The following is a 27,067-nucleotide window of genomic DNA, read 5'->3' as shown; positions in this document are numbered from 1 at the left end:
TCTCATCTGTGCACAGAGAAAAGAGAGAGAGCTTTTCTAAGCATTGCTAAAGACAGCTCCTTAAAATCAGTCTGTGCACAATTGGGTTTGGCTCTATGAAACAGGTGGAGAAGTCAGTACTGATTCATCCCTGTACTGATTTAGTATGGAATATACTCAGATATTCAGGGTGTCAACAAAAAGAGTCCAACTGTCTTATTTCGTTGATTGGGTGAAAATAACAGTAGATTCACAAACAAGATTTTTCCTGTTTCAGAAAGAATATGTTGAGCAGAACTCTGCTTTTCACTGACTCACTCTCTTGGTCTTGCCTCAAGCAGAAAAATCCTGATTCAAAATGCTTGCAGTCACGTAGTCGGAAATGGTGTTAATTTAAGTCAGAGAGATGAGGAGCCAGTGAGTTAAGCAACCGAAAATGAGTTGGATGCTAGCTTTTAAAGTGCGACATCACAGCTGGTAATTGATTGAGGGTGTTGTCAGGTATAGTTCTCATACCTATCCTACAGATCCCTTATTGGTGCATTTTCCTTTAGGTGATGAACAATGACTTTGATCTTGGGAAGAAACTATAGATTTGATTGAGCAAATCTGCTCTATACTGTATATCATTAGTTGGTTTGACATTGGATACAGCTTAATAATGTCTATTTTCAGTGAGACCTCTTCGCCACATTTCTGTGCATTTACACAGAGACTTAGCCTGCATTATCTAGGCAATAATCATAAGGATTATTCGAAATTTTAAAAAATAATTCTAAGTGAAATAATGTGCCTTGCCGCTACACGACTACCTTGGTCAACACACAACCCCACTTTTTTCACCAGCTGTTTTTTATTTTTTATTATTTTTTGTTCTTTTTTTATTTGTACTTACTAAGTACTGTATGTGACTTTCATATCTAGGCTCAGAGCTCTGATTCCTTCAACCACTTCCCTTCCCACCATTGAGGCACTCATTTTTTACATCAGTTTGTGTAGACAGCCCAGAGTGGAAGGTGTTACAAGGGTCACTGTCTCACTGGGTGCTGAGAGAGCCCTAGCTAATAATTATATCTGCAGCAGAGCTCTTACAACTACAGTATGCACCATTTGGAAAATTCTGTTTCCAATCAGCTAGTGAAATGACCCACGTTCGAATCATGTGAGCAGAATCATAGAGGTCAACCTGTATTCAGGTGAAGACCTTTACTGATTGAATCATTTGGTTGCCTGTGGAACCCTATTTGTGACACAAATATAAAGGATCATCTGTCCCAGTAAACCAGGATAGAATGAAGTTACTCTGCTGCCTATTCTTTAAATGTGACCAATTCTAAAGTGGGGAGAACTCAAAGCAGAAAACGTAAGCAGATTTGAAGGCAAGCAAGTTTCAGTCTACTTAGTATAGGACCAGTTTGTATTATTATTATTATAGTTGCACTTCTCCAAGAGGTGATTGCCCAGTGTCTGCATTAGTATCTTTGCTACACATGATGAGTTGAAAGTCTAAAGTTGGTTTATAGGATTTTAATAAATAAATCTACCCAAGACTTTGAATTTTGAAGTATTGAAAAAAATTTTATCCAGACAGCTGCCTTAGTTAACACAGGAAACAGCTTACAACTTTTATATTGCAATACTACGAAATGATACCTATCAAGTTTAGAGTTAATTGGCCAAGCAGTCCTTGAACAAAAGTAGATTACATAAAAGGCCACATTTCACCAAGCAGTTGATGACACAGTGTGGGTGGGAAAATTTCACAGTAGCTTGTGCGGTGCCATTCAGAAGCAGATTTGGTTGTTCATGAAACTGGCTGTAATTCAATCCAATGGGTCACATTTCTCAAAAGTTTATGATCCACTGTAAGCATAAAAGTTACCATAGCAACTTTTCAGTTGGAAACTTGAAAATGGTTGTTGATGAAATCTGCCAAGTTTAAACTCAATTAGTGCAGCAGGTTTGGGTGAATTTCAGATCCATAGCATACATAGACATCATCTTGTTTCATACAGAAGCCCAGATATTGTCACATATCTAATTGCTATTTAATCTATCTATCCCAGTGAGACTGCAAAGTAATAAACAGCTTGGATCCCCAGATTTTAACGCAAGCAGTTTCAAAAGTGAGAGGTGAGAGGAATAAATTAAAATCCTTCCTATTACTTTACACTTCCGTACATCTGAATCCATGAAACAAAGATAACATAAATATATTTCAATTGCTGTAAATTAAAAATTCCTCCACCAGAATGGTTTAAGGCATTAGTTTTCAATATATTTTGCCTCAGTTTCCACTATTGTTCTCTGCTACATGTTTCTATGTTGACTTTAGGGTTGACTTTATCGATGTCTGTGAGGGTTTTGAATACTTTACTGGGGTCAACTCATCAGCTTCTTTAAGTCTAAAACAGTGCAATTCTTTTAGCCTGTCAGTATAAGAGCTGCCTTTGAGCTAAATAACTTTTCTATAGTGGCAAGATCTTTTTCAGAATGTGGTAACCAAAATTGTATACCTTTAAATGTTACTAATACAATCTAAATTTTTAACATAACATTCTTTAATTTGAATTATGCACTTCTAAGTACTGTACATAACATTCTTCTTACCATTTCAGCGTTTTTCCACAGCATCAAAAAGATGAGAAATCTGTATCTATGTATTGCAAAAAGTACGTACATTTTTCTCATAAATATTTTTTTCAAGCTGTATTTTCAATTTCATGTTGATTTATATGTTTTAAATGTTTCCGTCAGGTGTTTCCCCAGTCCTTAATTTGGTTTATGTTTTTCTTTTCATTTTCTTCAGTGTTTGACTATGCTTATATTTTGGTATCTGCAAACTTGACTGATTTGCTAACTATATCTGAAATATTAAATGAAACACACTATATCATATTATTATAATGTTTATTATTATTATTATTATTATAATTACATTATTATAATGTTGTTTTAAAAAAGCAGCAGCACATCACAATTTGAGCATTTAGCCCATGTTTGTCCCTTCTGTTTTCAGTTCTACTATAAATCCAAATACATACATTAACTCAAAGGCCTAGTGCCAACAATTTAAGAAGGAATCTATTATGAGTATTTTAGCAAAATAATTCTGTAATTCTAAACATACCATTCAGTGTTATATGTGGATCTATTATTGCTTTAATGTGTTCAAGGAAGTCTAGTAAGAAAATCAAAAAATACTTTTTTAAACCCTATGTTGACTTTCTCCTAGAAACGTATTGCTGTATAGATGATTTTCTAAACTAGTTCTAATTGTTTCCATAATCAGGTATGTACAGTAACTGAACTAATACGTATTGATTGCTTCAGTTTCATCACTCTTTTTATGGATTGGCACTGCATTAGCAATTTTCCAGTCAGTGGCTATTGCCCCTTTCTCTCAAGGGAGAGAGGGATTGCACAAAATGTTTTGTTAATCTCCTATCAATCTCATCTCTTATTCCTTGAATATACTTGATAGAAAACAATTGTACTTTGGAGATTTACTCAGTAAATGGAACACTTCTGGCTCTTCTATGATTACACAGATACAGGGTGAGAGGGATCTTTAATAAACTGTAGAAGGAACCACTTATAACAAGATGGATTTTATGTTGACATTTCATTTATATCATCTAGACAATTTGAAGAAGCGAACAAAACGCAAGGATATACAGTACAGTCAAAAGCACTGAATAGAAATCAAGAGACGGAGTGTCAAAATTGTATAACACCCTAATAAGACGTCATTTAAAGTAATGTGTACAATTCTGGTCACCAAATTATGGAAAATTTCTTGCAGTTCTGCTCTGAAATCAGTCCAAAAAAGAGCAACCAGACATTCCAAAGCTTAAGGGACTGTCCTATATAGACAGGCTGAAGGAACAGATTTTTTTTTTTAAATCGTGAACAGAGTACACTATGAGGTGACCTGAAAAAAGTATTCAAAATCCTCAAAGGCATTGACAAAGTCAAGGCAGTGGTCTTTTTTAGAATAAACATTGAAACTTGAACCACAAAACAAGTGTAAAAATTGCATTTAAAGCTGAGACTTGGAGCCATTTATTTGCCCGAAGGGCTGTGGGAGTATATAATAAACTATGTTGTTGATTCCAGTACCCAGGCTTCTTTCAAAAATCAGCTGGATTAGATTCTTTAGTCATTTCAAATGCGCTAGATGTGTTGAATAGCCTCCTCTAGCTTCTATTTTCTAGCTTGTCATGTTCTTATGCTAACATAGGACAGTGTATTGTATCAGCCTGAGGAATGTTTTTTATATTCCCTTACTAAACACTGAAATACTTGTTCAATATGTCAGCTATTTTCTGTTTCACTTACCAGTTTCCCTTTATTATTTTGCATTCATTTGACTAAATTCTTCTATAGTACATGTAACAAAAGAATAACAGTACAAAATCCAGAAAACACTAAACAATCATTAAATTATAGTTGGGATTCTGTGAGACCACCTTTAATAATAATTTGATGCATATACAAACATCCATGGAAATAAATAGAAAATGAAATTATGGTCTAAAAAAACAGTTCTGAAGTAGTAAGAGATATCACAGTACACAGTATATTCCGTAATCCATAATGTTCTAAAAAGCAGTAGTAGACCTGGTATTTCCTCAGTCTGGAATTAATGTTAAACTGTTATGTACTCTAAATAACCTCACAGGAGATGTGATTGTTGGTTACATGTCAGTGTTCAGCGTAGCAAATCTGGCAATTAGATATATTAAGATAATATAAAGTTATACAGTATCCACATACACAACACATATATACACGCAAACAGAAAATATTTACTCATATAGATCAAGTCGCTGGTTTTAAAGTTGCTGGCAACCAAACATGGAGGAATGAAAAAGGATACCATCAGCACACATTCCATTGACTGACACACACAGACAATTGTATGCATGTCACATCTGCAAATAGAATTTCATTCTAATTGTTTGTTGTGTTACTGGCCATTACATTGAATTGTCTGTGTTTAAGTGTCCTGTGATCTCTCCTCCTCTGCTGTACACAATTCACTGCTGCATCCAGTAAGTCTCCTCCATTAATGGCCTTAATGGATGGAATTCTTGTCTGAGATCATTGGCATGTGTTTAATGAAATGGGCGGAACTCAGTATTTGAAAAAGTGGACAGCTGGCTAAATTAGAACTTGGTCCTACGAAAAAGAGCAAGGAGAAAAGTCCTTTGGAATAAACTACAATAAATGTTTTGTTTAGAGAGTGCTGTGAATGTCTAGTAACTTGTCAATTTGAGTAAGGGGTGAACTGTATATTGTTTTAGTTTACGTATTTACCTCTTTCTGTATCATACCTTCCTTCAGTTCACTGCTAGGTATTGTTGTAAATAAAGCTTCACATTATTGTTTCTATAACCCAATCCCAGAAATCAGCCTGTTTTGGATTTTCTTTTTCTTCACACTCCAAGAACAGTCACTGATGGCTATCTCCTAATGTTTTGGTAGTACAGTACATTATAGAAACTAATTTCATGCTACACTTCAGAAAGACAAAATGTGTACTGTGGTTTACAATTGTTTTTACATGCCAGAATTACTGTATAGCAAAAGCACATACCATATTTATAATAATCATAAACTTTATTTTATATAGCGCCTTTAAAGGGGCTTTTTTAAAGCGCTTTACAGAATGACAACAACAATAATAAAAAATACACTCGATATGCACAATGAGAATACACAGTTAGAGGAAACAGTAGATAGTGGTACTAAATACAGTAGGAGCAGTGGGGTAAAGAACAGAACCAGTTAAGTAAAGGCTCTTCAAAAGAAGAAGGTTTTGAGTCTGGATTTGAAGGAGTTTAGAGAAGGTGACTCTCTGATATCTTTGGGAATAGAGTTCCAGAGCTTTGGGGCATATCAGGAGAAGGCCCTGTCACCCATAGAGTGTAGACGGGCTTGGGGGACCAATGGGAGACCAGAATTAGAAGAGAAAAGGTTGCGAGGTGGGGAGTAGGGCGATAATAGCTCAGACAGGTACTGAGGTGCCAAGCCATGCAGAGCCTTATAAGTGAGCATGAGGATTTTGAAGTCGACACAAAACTTGACAGGAAGCCATTGCAAGGACTACAGGATAGGAGTAATGTGATCAATTGCACTAGACATGGTCAGGATTCTGGCTCCTGAATTTTGGACATACTGGAGTTTGTTCAATGTGGATTTAGAAACCCTAGCGAGTAGAGCATAGCAGTAGTTGATTCGGGAGAAGACAGAAGAAGATATATTGATCAGCTTTTCAGCCACAGTTAGTGATAACATAGGGCATAGTCTAGCGATATTTCGGAGGTTAAAGAAAAATGTTTTGACAATATGCTGCACATGTGAGTTGAATGTCAAGCCTAAATCAAATTATCAACCCCAGGTTTTTTAATTTAGACTGAAGCTCAAGTACAGCGCCATCCACAGATAAGGTTACAGCTTTGGCTTTACAAAGTATATGGGGGGTTCCAATAAGCATGACTTCAGTATTGTCACAGTCTAGATTAAGGAAATTTTGAGTCATCCATGTTTTTATGTCAGAGATGCAATTAGATAGAATAGAGACAGCCACATCAGTGTCAGGTTTGGTATGGATGTTTATTTGAGTATCATCAGCATAGAGATGATAGTTGAGGCAATGTGATCTTAAAAGCTGACCAAGTGGAAACATGTAAATGCTAAAATGTAAGGGGCCCAGTATCGAGCCCTGAGGAACACCAGACTTAACAAGTCCAATTTCAGACCTAAATCGACCAAGAGAGACAAAGTGACAACGATCAGTGAGGTAAGACTTGAACCATTTGAGAGAAGTGTCAGAAACTCCAAACACAGTCTCAAGATGAGGAAGTAAGATATCATGGTTAACAGTGTCGAAAGCAGCACTGAGATCAAGAAGAATGAGGATAGAAAGAGAAACAAAATCAGAAGCTATTAGAAGACCGTCAGTGACTTTGACCAGGGCAGTTTCTGTGCTGTGAAGTTGTCAGAAGCCAGATTGTAGGGGTTCAAAAAGGTTATTTGCAATGAGGTGGTTATGTAACTGAATTGTAACAACATGTTCTAGAATTTTTGCAAGAAAGGGTAAGTTGAAGATGGGGCGAAAAGTTTTTAGATTGTCCAGAGCCATGTTAGTCTTTTTTGACATGGAGGTAATGGCAGGAGTTTTGAGGGCTATTGGTACGAGAACAGTGCTCAAGGATTCAGTTATTATATTGAGGACAATGGTGCAGATAGAAGTGAAACAGGACTGAAATAAAGTGGTGGTGATGCCATCTAATATACAGGTGGTGGATTTCATATGTGAAACCAGTTTACTGATGGATGCAGATTCAAGAAGGGAGAAGTTGGACAGAAGGGAGCCAGTTACATTGGGCAAGCAGGGGGGAGGTATGGAAATGATATGAGTTGTGGAGAGAATGTGATGCTGGATGTTGTCAATCTTGGAGTTTAAGAATTCTAAGAATGTGTTGCAAAGTTGAGTCAGGTATTGTGGTGGGGCAGTTTGGCTTTAGCAGTCTGTCGATGGTGGAGAAAAGATGTCTTGGGTTGTTATGGTTATTTACAATGATGTGAGAGAAGTACAGTAAATGGATCTAGCAGACTCTATTGTAGCCTTATATTCAGACAAGTAATCTTTCCAAGCCTGCTAATGTATGTTTAGGCCTGAAAGATGCCACCTACGCTCAAGTTTCCGCGAGAGAGGGCGAGAAAAAGAGATCTAAAAAAGTTTTTAGAGGAGCAAAAGTGTTTAGGGTAGATAAAAGAGTGCTATTAAGCAAATGTATTTTGTCCTCTAAAGGGTCAGAGGAAGAGAAACAAGATAAGGAGGATAGAACAGAATTTGTGAACCTAGGCTAATTAACCTGATCAACTGATCTCCAGTTACCAAAATTTACAGAGCGTGATGGAGAAGTGTTAGAAACAGGTAATTCCAGATTGAAAAGAATAGCTAAGTGGTCAGAGAATGCAGAGTTCAAGGGAAGAGAAATGGGAAACAAAAGAGTCATTTGCAATGATTAAATCTTGGCTATGTCCTTTGTTACTGTATGTGTTGGGCTAAGAACAAACTGAGTTCAATCAAAGCATCCCAATAGAGCTAGAAAATCCTTAGCCAAATTGGAAGACCTTTAATATATATATTAAAGTCCCCAAGAATAAGGATCCTCTTAAATCTGAGGCATAAAAATGAAAGTAAATCAGCAAACTTACTTAAAAGGGCTTCATTAGGTTTGGGTGGTCTATAAACTGTGGCAATGATGGTAGAGTGGGGGAACAGAGACATTTAAAACAAGACATTTAAACGAAAAGAGAAGAGGTACAGTAACAGGATTTAAATTGTAAAGAAGATTGTAAATAACAATGACGCCCCCTCCTCTGCCTGAAAGACGAGGAAGGTCAAACAACCCATACCCCAGACATATTTTTGAGATTGGTGCCGGTGCGGGATGGTCTTGCAGCCTCGCGCCAAGAGGCAGCGATAAAGACTCCGCAGGTAGACGAAGGAAAGAAACGGCATCCTGTGCTGCGATGAATGTAACGCATTGGTCGTAGGATCCCAATATTACGGCAATAATCAAATGGGGTTTTTACCAAGCAATACTGTAATTCCATTTCAGTTGCAGTAGTTGCAGTGAGGTGTTAGAAGTGTTAGAAGCACATATGTAAAATCTGCGACGATGCAACAATAAAATGGGAAGGAAATCCGGAATCAAGGGAATAGCAGGTGGTTAAGAGTCCTCAGTTGAACAATTCCATTGGGGAATAGTCACCAGTAGAAGCAGCAGTCATAGTGGAAACTGGTAGATGCATTTGTACTGTAAATTGCAAAGTGGAGTGGCTAAAAATAAACAGAAATGAGGGTGGCAGAGAAAGAAAAAAATAAATAAAAAGTAGATAAAAAATGAAAACTGGTGAGAGGAGCAGCAGCCAAACATGCCAGCATTCCCTCTCAGCAGGAACCGGAAGTCAGCACCCACATTTGCATGTCAGAAAATTGTAAAGTGAATACAGTAATATCACACGTAAATAATACTTTGGAATACATTTCCATATTAATTTCAAATCACCTTGGTTTGACTGTTTACAAAAGCTTTTTTCCAAGCCTCATCTACACTTTGAAAAACAAGGGAGATAGTGGATAACCCAACTTATTTAGTCTTATAATGAGTTTTTGCAGCTATCTCTGGGGACTAAGTGCTTGATAGATTACACTGATAACATAACAAAACGAAGTTAATTCAACCTTTAGCATTGACAGTACACTGTACTTACATTTGTAATGCAAATTCCAGCAAATACAAGGTGCTATTATGGTACTTGATGAATAATTGCTGCACTTATTAGTTGCACTCATTTGGCAATTAAGTAATGATTATGCATGGATTCCTACCTCAGGCAAAAGGCCACATGTTTCTAAGCTATGTGAACTGGAAGACCTGCAAATGAAAGCAGAGAGAAGAGCCACCATTGATTGCTATTGATTGTAATTTGCCCTTTGGTGGACTGCTTAAATATGGATCCTTACAAGCCTATTTTTTGATTGGCAATAGAACCTAATAGTATGATATGCACACATTTTCTTCCCTTAATGTTTGTAAATGATTGTTAATGATTATTGGTCAAAAGATAAAGAGATACATGTAAATTGAATTGTGAATTACAGACAACCTAATGCAAGTATGCGTTAAACAGGATGGCTTCAGTTTTCTTTGTCATCCTGTGCTCTCTGAACTTTATATGACATGGTGACCAATTGGAAGGTTTCCCAGCCTTCTTACAGAATTGTACAGGAAAGGATTACTGCAACTAATGCAGAACTAACTACCTACTGGCACCAGGACACACCTCCCAAGTCCTGTACCACCACCTTGTCACCTGGTTACACACGTAAGCACATTCTGCATAGTCCTGCAAATTTCTGTAAACGGTCCTGAGAGAAACGTAATTATATAATAATAATAATTGGTTACACTTATATAGTGCTTTTCTGGACACTTCACTCAAAGCGCTTTACAGGTAATGGGGACTCCCCTCCACCACCACCAGTGTGCAGCCCCACCTGGATGATGTGACGGCAGCCATAGTGCGCCAGAACGCTCACCACACATCAGCTATCAGTGGGGAGGAGAGCAGAGTAATGAAGCCAATTCATAGAGGGGGATTATTAGGAGGCCATGATTGGTAAGGGCCAATAGGAAATTTGGCCAGGACGCTGGGGTTACACCCTTACTCTTTTCAAGAAACGCCCTGGGATTTTTAATGACCACAGAGAGTCAGGACCTCGGTTTTATGTCTCTTCCGAAGGACAGCGCCTGTTTACAGTAGTGTCCCCATCACTATACTGGGGCATTAGGACCCACATGGACCGCAGGGTGAGCGCCCCCTGCTGGTCCCACTTACACCTCTTCCAGCAGCAACCTTAGTTTTTCCCAGGAGGTCTCACATCCAGGTACTGACCAGGCTCACACCTGCTTATCTTCAGTGGGTTGCCAGTTGTGAGTTACAGCGTGATATGGCTGCTGGCTGAATTATAAATCCCATCATCCTGTGTTTGTGCTAAACATTTAGGTTGACGACTTTTAAAACACCATATTCATCTTACTTTTATGTGTTAAACACATTTACAGCCATTTTACAGAAGCTCTTTCAAAGTTGTTTTTGGCCTCACAGTGGTATCCCTCACCGGTTTCCTCTTTGACCATCTGCTCAGTTTGCAAGGATAGCCTAGACTAGGCAGAGCACTGTATATGTGTTCTATAATACACCTTTCATTTCCTAATTATTACAGTAAGTAGACTGAGACATTGTGCTTTGCAATATTAGAGACTGTGCTATTTTTGTACACTTCTCCTGACCTGTGGGTTTTAATGACTTTGTCCCTGACTTGCTTTGAAAGCTCCCCAGTATTCATGGTTGAACCCTTGCTTGAAATTCACTACCTGACATTGACCTTCACAGAGACCCATGTTTTTTTTTATTATTTTTAAAGAATTTAAATAATACAAGATATAATAATATTCTTGAGGACAACTGCCATTGTAAACAGTGGCCACTCAGCTACAGTAATTATGTGGCTTGTTAAGATCATTTTGTGCACCTCAATTAATTTAGATATTCAACCTCAAAGGGTTTAAGCATGAATTTTCCAGATAGATTTCAAATTATCTCTTCAGTTCTTGTTGAGTTTTTTTGAGTTTATAAATACAATATAAGAAATATTTAACAACATTAATATTATTACTCTATAATGTCAAGCTTTAAAGGAACAAAAAGTGAAAACTATGCAAGGGGAATGCTTTTGTCAGACACTGTACAGTATGTACCAGCAGCCAACTGGAAGATCAGTTGGAAAAAGTGAGAAGTTGCTTCACCATCACCACTTGAATTAACACCTCTAGTGCTATCTACAGCGCTAAGGGACCTTTAATAACCTAGTACTCAGGGCTGTGGATTGTGTGTTCTAAAGGATGGAACTGTACCTCCTAGAACATGATGTTCCTATTCTCTGAACTAGGGCATTGGTTTGGACTTTTTTGACCAGATGAAAGAGTTCATTCTACCACTCCACCACATACAGCAACAACCTGCTTTGCTGTGGCTCCTTAAGAAAGCATCTGTACTCTTAAGAAGCTAGGAAATGCACACCTGCAAATATCCTAACACTACAATGCACAATAAAGAGATTACACTAAAGCATAGGCAATCAATTAATTAAATTGTAGTCTATAATTACTATGGATGAACTAGCATAGAAATTCAATATTGAAAGGATACAATTCATTCAGTATTATTACCTAGTCATGTTTTATCCTGTTTCCTTAATTAATATTATGGAACAGGTAATCTTACACAATATTGTCCATATTTATGGATTTATGTATAGTGTCATAACAGTAGGGAATGAAAACCCAGTTTCCTGAGGAAGCAGTATACAATACAGCCTTGACACTCAAATCTATGATTTAATTACAACTGTATAAATGCACAGAACACTGGAATTAAAACATTTTTCCTATGTTTCTGCAGAGAAAAAACAGTATTATGGGCAGAAACAATATTGTATTCATATTATTACAAACAGTTTATTGGTGTTGATTCTGGACACATTTGGGAAAAAACAAAAAGACATTAGATTATCTTAAGTTTCTTCTTAATTAATTACTTTCAAGGAGAAATTCTAAGAAAAAAAACATTGAGAGAACTTGTGTAATCAGTGATAATAAGCAACCAAAGTTAAATGCTGCTTTATTAAATTGGTGACATTTCTTTTGCAATTAAACCAAACCTGCTTTTTATTATAATCCTATTTACTGTAATTACATAATTATGTGAGGGAGATTTAGAGCTAACAGGCCAACTTTGAATGGAAAAAACATTGTATTGTATTTTCCTAACCAAAGATACTTAATATACTGTTACATATGGGGGGTTACGAAACTGGTGAAAATAAGGATCTGACTGAGAGGTTTAGTCAATAATTATATATATCCCCCAACTTATAAGTCATTTCTAGCAATATACCCAAATTGTTGGTACAATTGGATGCACATTAATTCTTCTCTGGCACTGCTTTGTTAAGAGTAATAATCCAGGCACACTTGGATAAACAAATATTTATTACATGAAAAAACACAAACTACACTACACACAAGTTACTCTATGTACAGTATTTACAAACAAGGCATTTCAGAGGCCTAACATTCTGGTCACCAAAGAAAATCCCAGATGCTACTAAGCATTAAACTCTTAATATGCCTACAGAGGCCACACAAGAGATGAGCTGCCTTCTAACTAAATACAATGCAACCTACAGTTAAATCTCTCTCTCTGCACCCTGGATGCCACAAAATAAATGGGAGCCTATATACCTATCCATAAAATTGCACCCTAAGCAGGAAAGACATTTCTAACTGAGGTATCTGTTACCCAGGAAACTCAAGTTTCCTAATAACACAGAAAAGCATGCTCTCTCTAACAAGGTTCAAATACTTAGCTCCTGTCAGGTTTTGTTTGGATGATCATGAAGTAGGGGCTCTCACCTGGCACAATCTTCAAGTCCCAACTCCTCTGGACTACTCTCTTTTCTCCTTATTGCCTGCTTCTTGTTTCTTCCTTTCCTCTTGTGCTCTTAATGTGATCTTATATAGTCTGTTTCTGTCCTGCTACTTTGCAATCATTACCCCCCAAATTACCTAGGTATACGCAGATAAACATTACAATTGTTTTTGCTCAATGGACCCCCAGACCTCAGCAGACATTCTCTCTCCTTTGAAGTGTTTACCTTTCCAGGTGTCACAAACTTTATCTGAAATCTAAGAGACACTTATCAGCCATCTAAAACTATAACAATACTTTCTTAATGACTAATAACTGTGAAAGAGGATGATTTAAACAATAAAATATAGAACTATTTAATCCCTTTTTATACATTTATAATTCCCTCCTATGTTCTACTGAGTTTTTGCAATAAATTTACAGTTGAAGATGACTAAACAGTAGATCCCTGTTATTTTCATTGTATTGTATTATTCATGTTTCTGTATCCCCATGGAGAACAGGCCTTCCCATTTGTTTTACTACTGACTCACTGAAATATAAAACTGCAGCAGTCTTGCTCTTATTATGGTACATACAGTATAAACAGTCTTGTTTCCACAAACAAGAAGCAATTAATAATAGCCTGATGCCAGATTGTTTCCTGAAATAGGCAAGAGCCCATTGACCTGCTGCATTACCAGTATAATTTATAGATGCTGTAAACATGAGTGCTGTACAGACCTGGCTTGGTCAATGGACTATAGGGGAAGCTTATTTCTGCTCCTGTAGAATCAATTTTAGCTGTCTTTTACTTAGCCTTGCAAACATGTGGAAGGTGGCTTGGGGAGGTTGGGAAAGGCGTAGGTCTGACCAAAGTAGCTCATGTATACGTTTTCTAATGTATTTATAATTAACTTCAACAATTTCTTTGAGGTTTTGTGGGGTTTTGGGATCTTAGCAAATTACATGAAGATTAAGTCACGCATGCTTCTTCTGTTTCAGACATTAAAGAGATAAAGGGCAAATGAAATAGAGCCCTCACTAAACTCTGGTTAAATTAGAAATTCTAACAAGTATCATTGCACATGGGTTCACGTACAGTAACTAATTGTCACTCAGTTTGTTCAATATCAATCTCAAATAGAAAATAGAAATCAACAGAAAGCAAGAGAGAAAAGCTTCCATCCCCAAACAAAAAGCCTTTTTTGAAGCTATAAATACAGGAGCCATTGTACCTATTTCCTCAGGTCTCACAGATACAGTATGTTGATAGCAGCTCCATCTGGATGCAGTTGTATGGGATTGGCTGCCTGGGATGTGCACATTCCATTTTGGATTGTAAATTTTTTCTTGGTATGTAAATCCTGTCCAACTGTTGGGACAACCAAATTTAAATTGAATAGTTTTTCTCTTAAACAGGAGTGCGTTCAGTCTTATGATTTTGGAACATTTCATCAATCCAAGATGGCCAACATGAGCCAACTAAAATCTAACATCAAAAAAGTTGCACAGATTCTCCTGAAACCTCAGATATGAAATAACTATGCGGACCTGTAGCCAAGAACATTTTGCATGATTTAAGAAAGTTTTTCAAAATTCTCAGTTTCGGGACCGGTACTGTGTACACACAAGAGCGAAATCATAGGCATGATGACTTTTTATACTTTAGCTCATAAACACTATTTATAACATTTACTGTACATCTGCCTGTACTCTGCACATTAAAGATGGCAACATGCTAAATGTGTAAGAAAGGGATGTCCATGTCTTTGACCTTAAAAGATTCAAGGCAGCAACAGTGAAAGGACTGGGTCTTTCTGCATTGTGTGGAGATTTGGGCTAGAGTATCTGATCTGTTAAACAGTTATCTGCTGTGGCCATGGCCTCATTTTGCTAAACTATTTTAAATTGTTTTGCCTCAATGAAAGAGCTTTTGCAATTTCCTTTACAGGATCTGATTCCATTTCTAACCCAAAATATAATAAAATGTATGCAATTTTACAGCATTATTTTTATTTATTTTAGTTTGGGGTTCAAAAAATACTTTACAACTTTTCTTTTTTTCTGCTTTTTAGTGTGGAATTAACCTTTACTTGTTTGAAGTTAACAAAATGTTCCATTTATGCTAAAAAGCTTTCCATTTTCATAACCCTGCATCCATACTTTGTTATCCTATAAAGGTGTTTTTCTAACCACTTCTTCCAATTCAAGCTCAAGGAGGAGAGCATGTCCTAGCTACACCTTGGATAGGGTGCCAGTCCATCTCAGGGCAGACAGACACAAGGCCTCCCACACTCCCCCTAGGGCCAATTTTTCCAGAAGCCAATTTTCGGACTCTGGGAAGAAACTAGGGCACCCTGAGGAAACTCAAGCGAACATTGGGAGAACATATAAATCCACATAGATAGCATCCCAGGTCCGGAAATAAGCCCATAGCCCCAGTGAGCCCGTCCAGATATTAATGTATTTTAAAATATTAGTAATGGCGTCATGGCGTATTAGTATGTTGTCCGGTGTAAAACAGACCACACTGGTTTTATTGTAGTGGATATCTGAGTCTTTCAGCCAAGAGAAAGGTGTGAAGGAAACTGTCCGAGACTGTGCTAGGCTCATATTTGCACTGTCAGAGATTCAGTATTTTGTGTGCATCCTTTGAGGACAATATGAGGACAATATTTTCTCATTTCTGAAATCATCTACTGAAAACCAAGCTGCAGTACATAGTTTAGACTATGTGCATAGTTAAGGAAATTATGCCTCTCAAAATACAGTGTGATTGTCTTTGTTGCAGTAGGACTTGTTAGAATTAGTAATAGCAGTGGTAACAGAATACAAAATTGTTTTGTAACAGTAATAGTACCAGCAGCTTATTTTGGCTTTTTAATATTTTAACAATCCAGTAATTTATTCAAGAATACTGATAATTTGTATCGTTATACTGAAATCTTTCAACCTTTTATGATCAGTCCAGTACTCAGTAAAGATGTATTACTGGAGCTGATATTAAAATATGTCAATAGGTGAAGTAGACAGCATCCTCAAACCTCATGCCATGTCAGCAGATGCTGGACAACCACCCATACACCCATGTCATCAGTAACAAGCTTGTGAAAAATATGAGTTGCTTGTTGCTTGGTAAATCTTATTTTAAATAGATGAGAGACCTGTCTGCAGTACATTTTATTCTGAAAAGGGTTTGAGGCAGTGGGCAGTTTCATTTTTTTTTTGCTCTGCCAAGGACAAATTGTTCAAATAAACATTAGTTTAAAGAACCAATGAAAATTTTTTTTTGCAGTATACAGTAGCAGGTATTTCACTCCCTATACAATTGGATACGTACTATTCAGTATGTAAGTTGCTTCAGATAAACAAGTCAACCAATTAAATTTATAAATATCATTTTAACACTCCAGAAGCAGCAATAGTATAAGATATATTTCTAGCGTTATGTCTACTGTCCTGAAATATCATAAAGTTAAAAAGAAGTGAGGGGTCATTTTCAGACAAGAAGTAAAATATAATAATTTGTCTATTCTGGAAAAGACATCTACTTAATAAGAAACAAATAGAATTATTGACAACTAAGGGAAGGAATCTATATTTTTTCACCTCCTAATGTGTGACATTCTGTCAAGCAAGACAGGACTTGCATTATGGTCTCCTGGTCAACAATGCTGCATGGTAAGTGAGGGACATCATGCAATGATAAATGATGCTGTATATTACACACCACCTCAGATAAACTTCTCTTCAGTTTCTCATGTTTCCCGTGTGTGCAAGTAAATTGGGTGAGTTCTATAGCCAATGTTACAATACAGTATCTTATAACACTGTATTGTCACTGCTGTACTGTCAGGAAACCAATTGGTAGAATAGGAGGATTCTTATGCGGAACCGTGAATCCCGCAGAATGCACAATAGAACAGGCACAATCCGAAAGACATAATCCAGGGGCTTGGTCAATTAGGGAGGCAATGAGTCCGGTAACCAGGGAAATCCCAAAGACAAAATCCATAAGACGTAGTCAAAAGGCAAGAGCAAAGATTTGGTACCAGGAGATCAATCAAAAGGCTTAGGAACACACACACACACACACACACACACACACACACACACACACACGAGAATTATACAGAAGGCTTCTCAATAGTGAGCATGGGTTGGTGTGTGAGGGAACTATAAATGCTGAAGGAAAAGGGATATGGTTGGATAATTGGTCTGGGAGTAGGAATTTTAGGAATCTGGTGCATGTGGGAATGTGATGGGTTCAATTAGGAATGAGATTGTGAAACAGTAGGAATGCAAGGGCGTTTACGAGGGAGAGTGTGGGACATGACATGCACAGCCTTCAGAGCACCTTTCCTGTAGGTAATCTTGGTAAATTCCCTTCAGGGGCTTGCTCTTTTATTTTCAAAGATGAATCTTCCATGAAGCAGAAAAAGAAAGTTCATATTTTATCTATGCAAATAAGATTAGTCTTCTACCACAGACCTAACTTATTATCTTCAGCAGCGATTTTTAATATTTAGTTATTTGGAACTAGGCATAGGTAATAATAACTGACTATATCTGACTCAATGTTTTAAAAATAATTCTACCATGAAAAAGCCAGAAACCTTTCTGGCTTAGTTTAATCCTAAACTGTAATGCTTTGAAATTTGCCATGACTAGAGAGAAAATTCAAAAGTAGCCCCATGTGAACAGCAAAAGCGGACCAGTTAGAAATTCATAAGACGCAAGGGCTTTGTGTCATATACTATGTTTAAAAGCCCTATGCAGACCACTAGAAATCAATATTTCCCTCCAAACACAACACAATCAAGATTTGATAGTTGGCAATAATTTGTATTTGTGGAGATGGAGCTTTATTATCTAGGGCAATTGATTGTTTCTTTTTTATTTTTGAATGGTAGATAGTAATTTACTTCTCAGCTAAATCATGTCTTTAAGATGTCTAAGAAACAAAAAAAAATTAACGCGTTTTACATTGATAGAAAGTTGTTTTTGTAAAACACTAACATGACAGAAGGTTTTGTCATTCAGTTTATCTTGGATGTGTTCTTTTTTGTGGATTATGCTGCAGTTATTAAAATATATACAGAAAGGAAAGTGATTAATGTCATAATTAAAATATACAATCATATTTATAATACTGGCTGTATATTGAAATGTGCTATGTCTACAATATACTGTATACAGTAAAACTGTCTATAGCTTCTTTCCTTCTACAAGGAGCTAAAACTGCTTCAGAAAGGAAATACCTATAAAGTACATAATGTTAAATAATTCTTAAGAATTCAGCAAAAGGTGAGGCTTGTTACAAGTTTCATTTGCAACAAATGAAAATTTAAAAATTGTTTTTATAAAACACTAACATGGCAGAAGTTTTTTTCATACTATTAGAACAGTATAACAAAAAGTAGTCTTTCCTTTTCTTTGAGAGACAAGGTTGGCCACTGTCAAACAGACCTCATTGCACTTTGCACATTGGCAGTTAACATCTCAGCTAAATAGTCTAATACAGTACATGGCTAATATGTACTGGTATTTCAAATGTATAAATAGAGTTTGAAAATAATTCCTATAATGTTTTGAAAACCAGTGTAGTGAGACAGACAGGAGTAATACTGTACAGTATGTGACCTTTCCTTTCTTTACTGAAACCCTAGATTCTGCATTCTACACAGGCTGTAGATATGACAGATTACACTGCAAGAAATCAGAATATTGCTGTAGTCCAATCTAGATTTAATAAAGAAGTTAACTAATTTCTCTACATCCCTCAAGGAGAAAAATGATGCAATTTTACAAATTAGATACTAAAAGGACACTTTAGTAATTTGTTCATTTTTAAGATGATTTATTAAAATGTCATAGTCCACAGAAATCAGCATTCAGTTCTGAAAGGACGAAATTGCAGTATGTTTAATACATATCAAAATGTAATAATATATAATCTGCACACATATGTACAGTAGATCATGTACCACCTCAGCCAACTCACTGCTAGGATTGAAACAAAACCCTGGATCTCCAAAACAATATTCCTGTCTCAGGAAGTATCAATAACTTAAATTCTACCATTTGACTAAAATATGAACGATTGAAGTACAGGTAGGTGTTCAATTACTCAGTTCAGATTTGAACTGAATTTAATCTGATTTTCAGAAGTAAGGGCTTCACTAGTGCAGTTTCAAAGACATCTGAAACTTTTCATTTCTGACAGATCTATTGTGATAAGACTACATTAGTAATTGTATCATTGCACATGTCAAAAAACATCCTTTAAAACCTCATTGGATGCAAAGAACAAGAAGCAAATTACATCTGTTTTATTATTGTATTTATATCTTGTCACTAATCTGTCATCGACCTGAGTAAATTTAATCCATTACTGATCTAATTCCTTTTAACATACATTTTTTAATTTAAAATGATACTGAGCTCCGTGAAGATGGCCCACCTACAGACAGCACAAATGATGAAACCTACCTCATTCGTTAGTGCTACATTTGTACGGGTATGTGCAGTTGAAAGTAGCGTTTCTGCTGCTTTCGTTTCCGAGATATGGCACCTTGTTTTTTCGGGGTTGTGACACCACTTAGCCCCCCTACAACACCGTAGGGGAACCGGACCGGTCTCATTCATTAGTACTGCATTTGTGCCATTGAAAGTAACTTCCCAGCTTCTTTCTTTCCTGAGATATAGCGCCTCCTTTTTTGGGGGTGTGACGTCACTCAGCCCCCCTACAATGTTGTAGGGGAACCAGACAAGTCTCATTCGTTAGTGCTACATGTGTGCAAGTTTGTGCCGTTAAAAGTAACTTCCAAGCTGCGTTGATTCCTGAGATATAACGTTTTCTTTTTCAGGAGATGACCTTGCCCAGTCCCCCTACAATGTCACAGGGGAACTGGACCTGTCTCATTCGTTAGTGCAGGTTTCTGACATTGAAAGCAGCGTTTGTGCTGTTTTCATTCCCGAGATATAGCGCCTTGTTTTTCCGGTGATCACATGACCATGCATGGTGACTTTGACCTCCAGTGAATCCGTCTGCCAAGTTCATGCGCTCTGTTACAGGTGCGAGAGTAGCAATTTTGTTTCTCTGTTTGCCCTGGTGATTTTGATTTTGCTTTTAATACCACTATATTATGTGCGTTTGGCTGAACAGGAAAATTAAAATTGTCACCAATATCATACCCTAAAAAGAAGGGTTGCGGATATGGCCTTAAAAGTGAACATTAGCAAGCAACTGCATGTTCTTACAAAGAGGCTTTATCTAGCAAATCTCAATATTTTGTAGCTGTATCCTTTTTTAAAAATCTGAAGAAGTAATCCGTTTCTCATTGTGTCTTTTTAAAATTAATATGTAAATCAAGGGCCGTTTAAAGATTTGACCCATCTTTCGAGCCTTGTATTTTAAAAAAGTTAGGATTAGCAACTTCCTGTATCACAAGACCATTGTTTTTATATATTTCTTATGCAAAAGAATCGTAAATGTGAAACAGAACCAGGATTTTTTAAAGGGGGTACTATGCACTAAGTTGACGCAGGTAGTTCATAATTCATCTGCAAGCAATTTCGTGATTTTGGGTAATCACGTAACTGTCTACAAAAAATTTTAAAGGTATCAACACACTCGGTACTTTTAATTGCTCAATGTGATGAAAACTACGGGTGCAGTTTGTTTCAGTGAAATCTTCTTCTCACAAATTGCAATTGTAATCTATATTCACAACTGTAACAATATTTTTGTTTGCCCCACCCTGGCAAACAGAGAAACAACATTTCAGAATTGTTACTCTCACACCTTTAACAGAGCATGTGAACTCAGCAGACGGGGTCACTGGAGCTCAAAGTCACTGTGCATGGTCACGTGATCACCGGAAAAACAAGGTGCTATACAGTATCTCAGGAACGAAAGCAGCACAAACGCTACTTTCAACGTCAGAAACCGGCACAAACACAGCACTAACGAATGAGGTGGGTTTCATCGTTTGGGCCAACTTCACAGAGCTATAAAACTGAAATGAATCAAACTAAAGAATGTGGAATTAAATATTTTATCTATTCCAGGGAGAAAAGAACCCTAGGATGACCTTAATAATATTACAAAAATAAGTGACCTTATACAGTAGCTTTGTTATATTTCAACACAGTCTGTTTCAAAATACCATAATGGATTTTGGTATTTGGCAACTTTCCATTTACCTTCTGCCTTGCAATTGGTTCTTTTCATTGGACGGATGGTATTTTTAACCCAAGGTTCCATATGCTTTGAAGGAACCATTCTAGTTCTTACTGTAGCAGTATGCTATCAAAAGCAGCTGCTACATGAAACTTAAATCTATGAAGTCTTTAGTAGCTAGAGGGGTATCAGGGGGGAGTGATGATAAACCTGTTATGTAACTTAGATCTTTAACAGTTGAAGAAGTAAAAACATGTTTTTGACAGTACGTGACTTTCTAGTTAAAGGCAAAGTAACCTCCAATAATATAAAGAAATGATCCAAAATAGTATCATGTACAATAGAAATAGTAGGAACATCTAGCCCTTAAAAAATAGTGAAATCTTAAGAGTGATTTAAAAAATTAACTACGGTAATGGCAAAACATGGTAAGATACCACTTGAAAAGCTAATATTGTATTTCACTTTTAACTGAAAGTGGAAACCTTCTTAAAAGGATCATTAGTAAATAAAAACGTGTCAGCATTCTAAGGCACATCAACCCAGGACAAATTAAACAGGCATTTTAACCAAATAGAAAGTCATTGTGATGTCACTGTGGCCCAGCTATCTAACTACAGTACCTCTGCTGTGAAGAAAACTAAACATTGTGCACTCATTTCACATTTATTAAACAAATAATAAAGTCTCTAAGGTTTATATTATTCCACAACCTCTGCATAATATCTTACAAAAGAGGAACTGCACTGATGAAAATATATAAATATTAACCACTCTGTGCAGTGTTCTGTTTTGTGCTTTGTTTCACTGATGTGCTGTCATGGCTAAATGAACTGCAATATTTGTGACTTGTTGAAATGTAGTAATGACAACTTTCTCAGACTCCTTAAGAGTAAGTTCTTGCACTGAGGTAACTGCATAAACCATAACTGAAAAAATCATATATGACATATTCTATCAATGTAATAGCTTTCTTATTAAGAATTTCTATCCCTTTAACACCAATTGAAGGGGAGACTAACTTTCAGAAAAATCTTTTAAAATGTCAGTTTCAATATATGTGTGTCATGTATGTCCTTGTCAGGTGATAGTTTATACTGAGACATTAATTTTAATAATATAGATTAAACTTAAATTACTCTATCTGAAAAAAGAACTCCCAGCATTTTAACATTTATTGAATATTCACAATCTCATAGCACTTTCAGAAGAAAATCAAGTGTACCTGTACATCATTGAGTTAACGTGGAATCAAGCATAAACACACAAAATAACTGTTTTGATCCATTTAACTACTGAATATCAAGCAGGCCATTGGCCTCCTCTCTTAAACGTTTTTCTGTCTGATGGTCTTTGAGGTTAATTCTCAAGATTTACTTTTAGATTTTTTTTTCACTTAGTAAGTCACCTTGGAAGTCTGGATATGCACAAAAACATTGTGTCTTTTTAATGACTTGTAATGACTTGAGTCTGTAATATGTATAAAGAACATACTGTATGTATATGAAGTACAGTACATTTAACATAAAACTAAATTCCCATAGGATGTCTTGATTTAAAATCACTTCATTTGAATCTGCTGTTTAGCCGATTCTAATTTTTCATCAAACTGCCCTAAAATGTAAAAAAAGCATGAACTGGGTGCCTTTGAAACTTTCCTATTAATCCTAGTATCCTTTTATATTGTATATATTATACAAAACATTATCAATACATGTACAGTAGAGAACTAAAATGTATGCTTTAAAATGGGCACATTTTACAATTAAAAAAGGGTGCTAAAGACCAAGCAGAATCTTACACTTACAATCATCCTGTGGGAATGATTTGATCCATGAAAATGTTCTTTATTTGACAGCATATTCATAAATTGTTTTTTTGTTGCTGTTGTTGTGGTTATTGATCCTTGGTCGTTTGTTGCTTTTTGGATGTTTTGTGCTCAGCTTTTAAGAGAAGGTGTGCAAAAGGGTGGGAACACCCAAGGCGTGTGCATGCATTGGAAAATACTAATTTAGTTAGTGTACTGGCTGCATAGCTGTAAATTCAATTGTATGTTTCCTTATGTTGCTGTCAATGGAGACCTACTTTCTTTAATAAAGTAATACTATATACATAAAAATATTACCCCTACATACAACAGGAAATGCATAAATCATGCAGAAGAAAAGTATCAGGCAGGAACTACGTGATGTACAGTTCTTCCACTAGAGGGCGTTTCAGCCTGGTTGCCTAAATGTCCTCATTAGTGGTGGAAGGGCATGTTTCCAATACAATTCAATAGCCAACACATACATTTTATATTCTAAAGAGAATAATTGGATGTGTCTCTGACAGTGCTTCTACAACAAAGCAGGCTAAACCATTGAATAGATCGCTACAGATATCCACTCCCACTTTCTATGACTGATCACTGGAAAACACTTTTAAGGTGGATTAAAATCATGATAGATTCTGCACAGAATTTATTCTAAAAATAATAGTTGTATTCCAAAAATGTATGTTTTCCTAGGTAGTATCCATTCATTTAATTAAAAGTAATTACCAACTGAACTATAACACATCGAATGCTATAGCTAAAATAACTTAAATAATGGCACCTAGATTTAAGAAGCACCATAAGGGTTGTCTAATGCTGTTTTGTTTCAAATAATAGGAATCATAAGAAGCTGTTTATGAAGTCTTTCAAGTGTTGCAAGTCAGATGTTTTTATTTCCTCATGACTAACCTCATGAATAGCAGGCAATCTGTGTGTACTGCTAAACTTCAAGACTTGACAATAGGCAGATGTACAGTATATTCTATGTTATCTTCAGGTATTGTTACCGATTGTAGTACTTCACATATACAGTGGTCCTGAATATGACAACCCAGTGGAAAAACTATGGCAAAGTACGGTACATTCAAAACTGAGAACCAGAGGATAGAAGGTTGTAGGATTCTGGAATGAGGAACCCAGTTTTTTTTTAAGCTGATGCTATCTCTTTCAAGCAATGGCTTGTGTACTAAAATTCAAATGCACAAGATGGGTCCCTGGTTTATCACCTTCTTACTTTAGACTAGACTTGCATACAAAATGATAATAGTTTGAAGAGCCAATCATTATGGAATAAGTTAGTTTAAGCAATAAACGAACTTGCCTTTTTTCTGCTAGAAGACTGAGCTTTTATTTTTCTGACTTATCAGAGAAGAATATGCGGCAAAAATCAGCTATGTGAACGAGGGAAAGAAACTACCAATGTGACAGATGGCATCACCCTCTCAGTAGAGGATATTTTTGATCTCAATGGGACTGTGTACTGTACATCCAGAGCTTGTATATTGGTCTCAAGGAAGCTCCCACAAGAACTAAGTTAGTTCTCATCTTATCAAAGTAACTCCTTTATGGTCTACATAGAATGTTATACTTTTATGACTGCAGCATCTTAGAATTTTGTTATGCAGAGTAATGTTTCACCACACCTTGATTACCTTTCACTTGCTAAAATATATCATGTGATACTTTACATGAGAATCCAATAATCCTTGGCTCCTTATAGACATTTCTTATGGTACTTAGAGAGCACATCGCCAGAGTAATAGATAGGTAGATAGGGTTGCTTCTGATGACCTCCACCATCTCTTGAACTTACAAGACATTTGTATTTTTCCCTCTAGGGATACTTGAAATCATGGGTTTACAGCTGCAAACCCCATGACCCTAAAGAGCTTAGACAATCAATTTCCACTGAGACAGCTCTGATTGATTCTGTGTCATTGCAGAGTGTCAAGATGCACTGATGAATTGATTACAATGAATTGATGAATACCTGACACAAGTGGGAGTCATTCTACGCATGATTTTGTAATTTAAATGCTTAAAAAGCATTTTTCACTGCCTTCAGTTTAATTAAATGATCGTAATATACGTAACACAATTTCCATTTCTCTTAAATTTTATTTGGAGAGATATTGTCCTGCAGATTTGTCCTTTCTATATTTCTTATTCCAGATTACTGTTTTTGCCCAGATGTTTCAGCAGAGTTATGCAACACATGAACTGCCACATCACTGACATCAGATAAATGGAGCATTTTATCATGGTTTCTACAATTTGCATTAATTCCGATGCATTGAATTTGCATTTTTCACTCATTTATAAATACCTCAACACTGTTTGTTTATACTGAGTGTTTTATTTGTTTTTATTTAAATACAGAACCAGCATTGTCTTATGTTTTGAGTTCAAAACACATAGCCTGCTAAAAATGTAAAAAGTTCATGTATAAAAAAATCATGTATAAATTGACATGCACTGACTGCTACTTTATTTCAGTTTATTTGTGCATCTGATTTTATTTGGTTTATATTTTTAACACATTCACTTAGCCTTTGCTAATGGATTCTTAATATTCAAAGTTACCTGAGTTGCCACTGCTAAATAAGTGCCCTGGAAAAAGACATTCATACACTCTCCGCCTATATGTACTGTGTACTATATACAGTATATATGCAGTTTGATTTATTTCTTTGACAGCCAAAAGGAATTTTTAGTAACAACTAAAATTCATATATAAGCATTCATCCCTATATTTTCTAACATCTTTTATAGTGTCATGGGAGAGCAGAGCCTATACCGGCAAGCAACGGACACAAGGCAGGGTACACCCTGGATGGGATGCCTGTCCATCACAGGGCACACACAGACACACTAACTCACACCAGGGTCACTCACCCAGAAAGCAATTAACCTACCAGTACAGTACTGTACAGTATGTCTTTGGACTGTCAAAGGAAACCCATTTAAACACGGGAAGAACATTCAGACTCAACACAGATGGCATCTCGAGTCTGGAAATGAACTCAGGGCTCCAGAGTTGTGAGGAACAACTACTGTACCACCGTGTCATCCATACTCATATACAGCATGAATACAATTTATTATTTTCATCCCAAAGGATTCCAAAGCACTTTCCATATGGAAGGGACCCACTTCATCTGTCATTGAATTACAGCACCCACCTGGGTGATGTATGGCAGCCATTATGTGCATGTCGCCCCACCACATAGCAAATCAGTAAAAAAAAATACTTTATAAATCAATTCACCAATAATATGTGGATATATGGATTTATTTAAATGATTTATTTAACCATTTGTTTAGCTTGTTCTTAGTTTTGTCATCTGTATCAGCTTTCCTAAGTGAAAGATTGGCATTTACTTCATTGTTTATGATACAACGTCTACATTACATACAAGACTTGCAAACAAGATACAAGGGAAAGTACTAGTTTTGTTTGTATTGTATTCTTTTTATATTTCTGGAAATGTAAACTCAAATGACTTAGCACATGCTCCAGTACAGCATTACCAGACAAGGCTGTTAGGAGTGCATTTTGAGTCCTGTAGTCCAGACATCCTCCGAAACTTCCTCCTATTAGTACTGATTCTTTGTAAGGCTCCATGGAGGCTGCAGCATGTCAAAAGGTGGTTGACTCAGCAGTGAGTGTGTTGGGGAGTGTTCAGACAACTCCTTTCCACTCAAGAGGCAGAAGGGCTGTAGTGGTATGAGGAGATGATGACTGATGATTGGGAGAGCAAAATGATACTGTACAAGCAAAAACAATGACGCAGGCTATTGTACCTGAGATGTCAGTGTTTCATTGTTTTGTGTACTGTATCCTTTCAGTACTGTATACAGAATTACAGTATAAACAATATTTTAGGTATATAAAATCTGTCATTTTAAAATCTCCACTTCTTTGCTCTTGCGTTTTATGTCTGTATTTGGAGGGTAGATATGGTATTTCATAGGAACAAGTAATAGGTTTATTCCAACCTGAGAAAAAAGAAGAAAGAAAACACAAT

General features: G+C 36.3%; 1 protein-coding gene across 1 annotated transcript in view; it reads left to right on the top strand.

Annotated features, from left to right (window-relative positions):
• shank3a (SH3 and multiple ankyrin repeat domains 3a) overlaps nucleotides 1-27,067 on the top strand; it is a 476,554-nt gene that overhangs the window by 239,718 nt on the left and 209,769 nt on the right. The window contains exons 12-13 of the mRNA XM_088922585.1: nucleotides 2,046-2,112; nucleotides 2,598-2,651. Of these exons, the coding sequence (XP_088778711.1) occupies nucleotides 2,046-2,112; nucleotides 2,598-2,651 (121 nt within the window). The remainder of the gene's footprint in view (nucleotides 1-2,045; nucleotides 2,113-2,597; nucleotides 2,652-27,067) is intronic.

This window comes from Atractosteus spatula, chromosome 8 (genome assembly GCF_055471065.1).
Source record: "Atractosteus spatula isolate fAtrSpa1 chromosome 8, fAtrSpa1.hap1, whole genome shotgun sequence".
In the NCBI taxonomy this organism is placed as follows: domain Eukaryota; kingdom Metazoa; phylum Chordata; class Actinopteri; order Semionotiformes; family Lepisosteidae; genus Atractosteus; species Atractosteus spatula.
The sequence above is the reverse complement of the archived record's forward strand: the minus strand, read 5'-3'. Positions and strand labels throughout refer to the sequence as shown.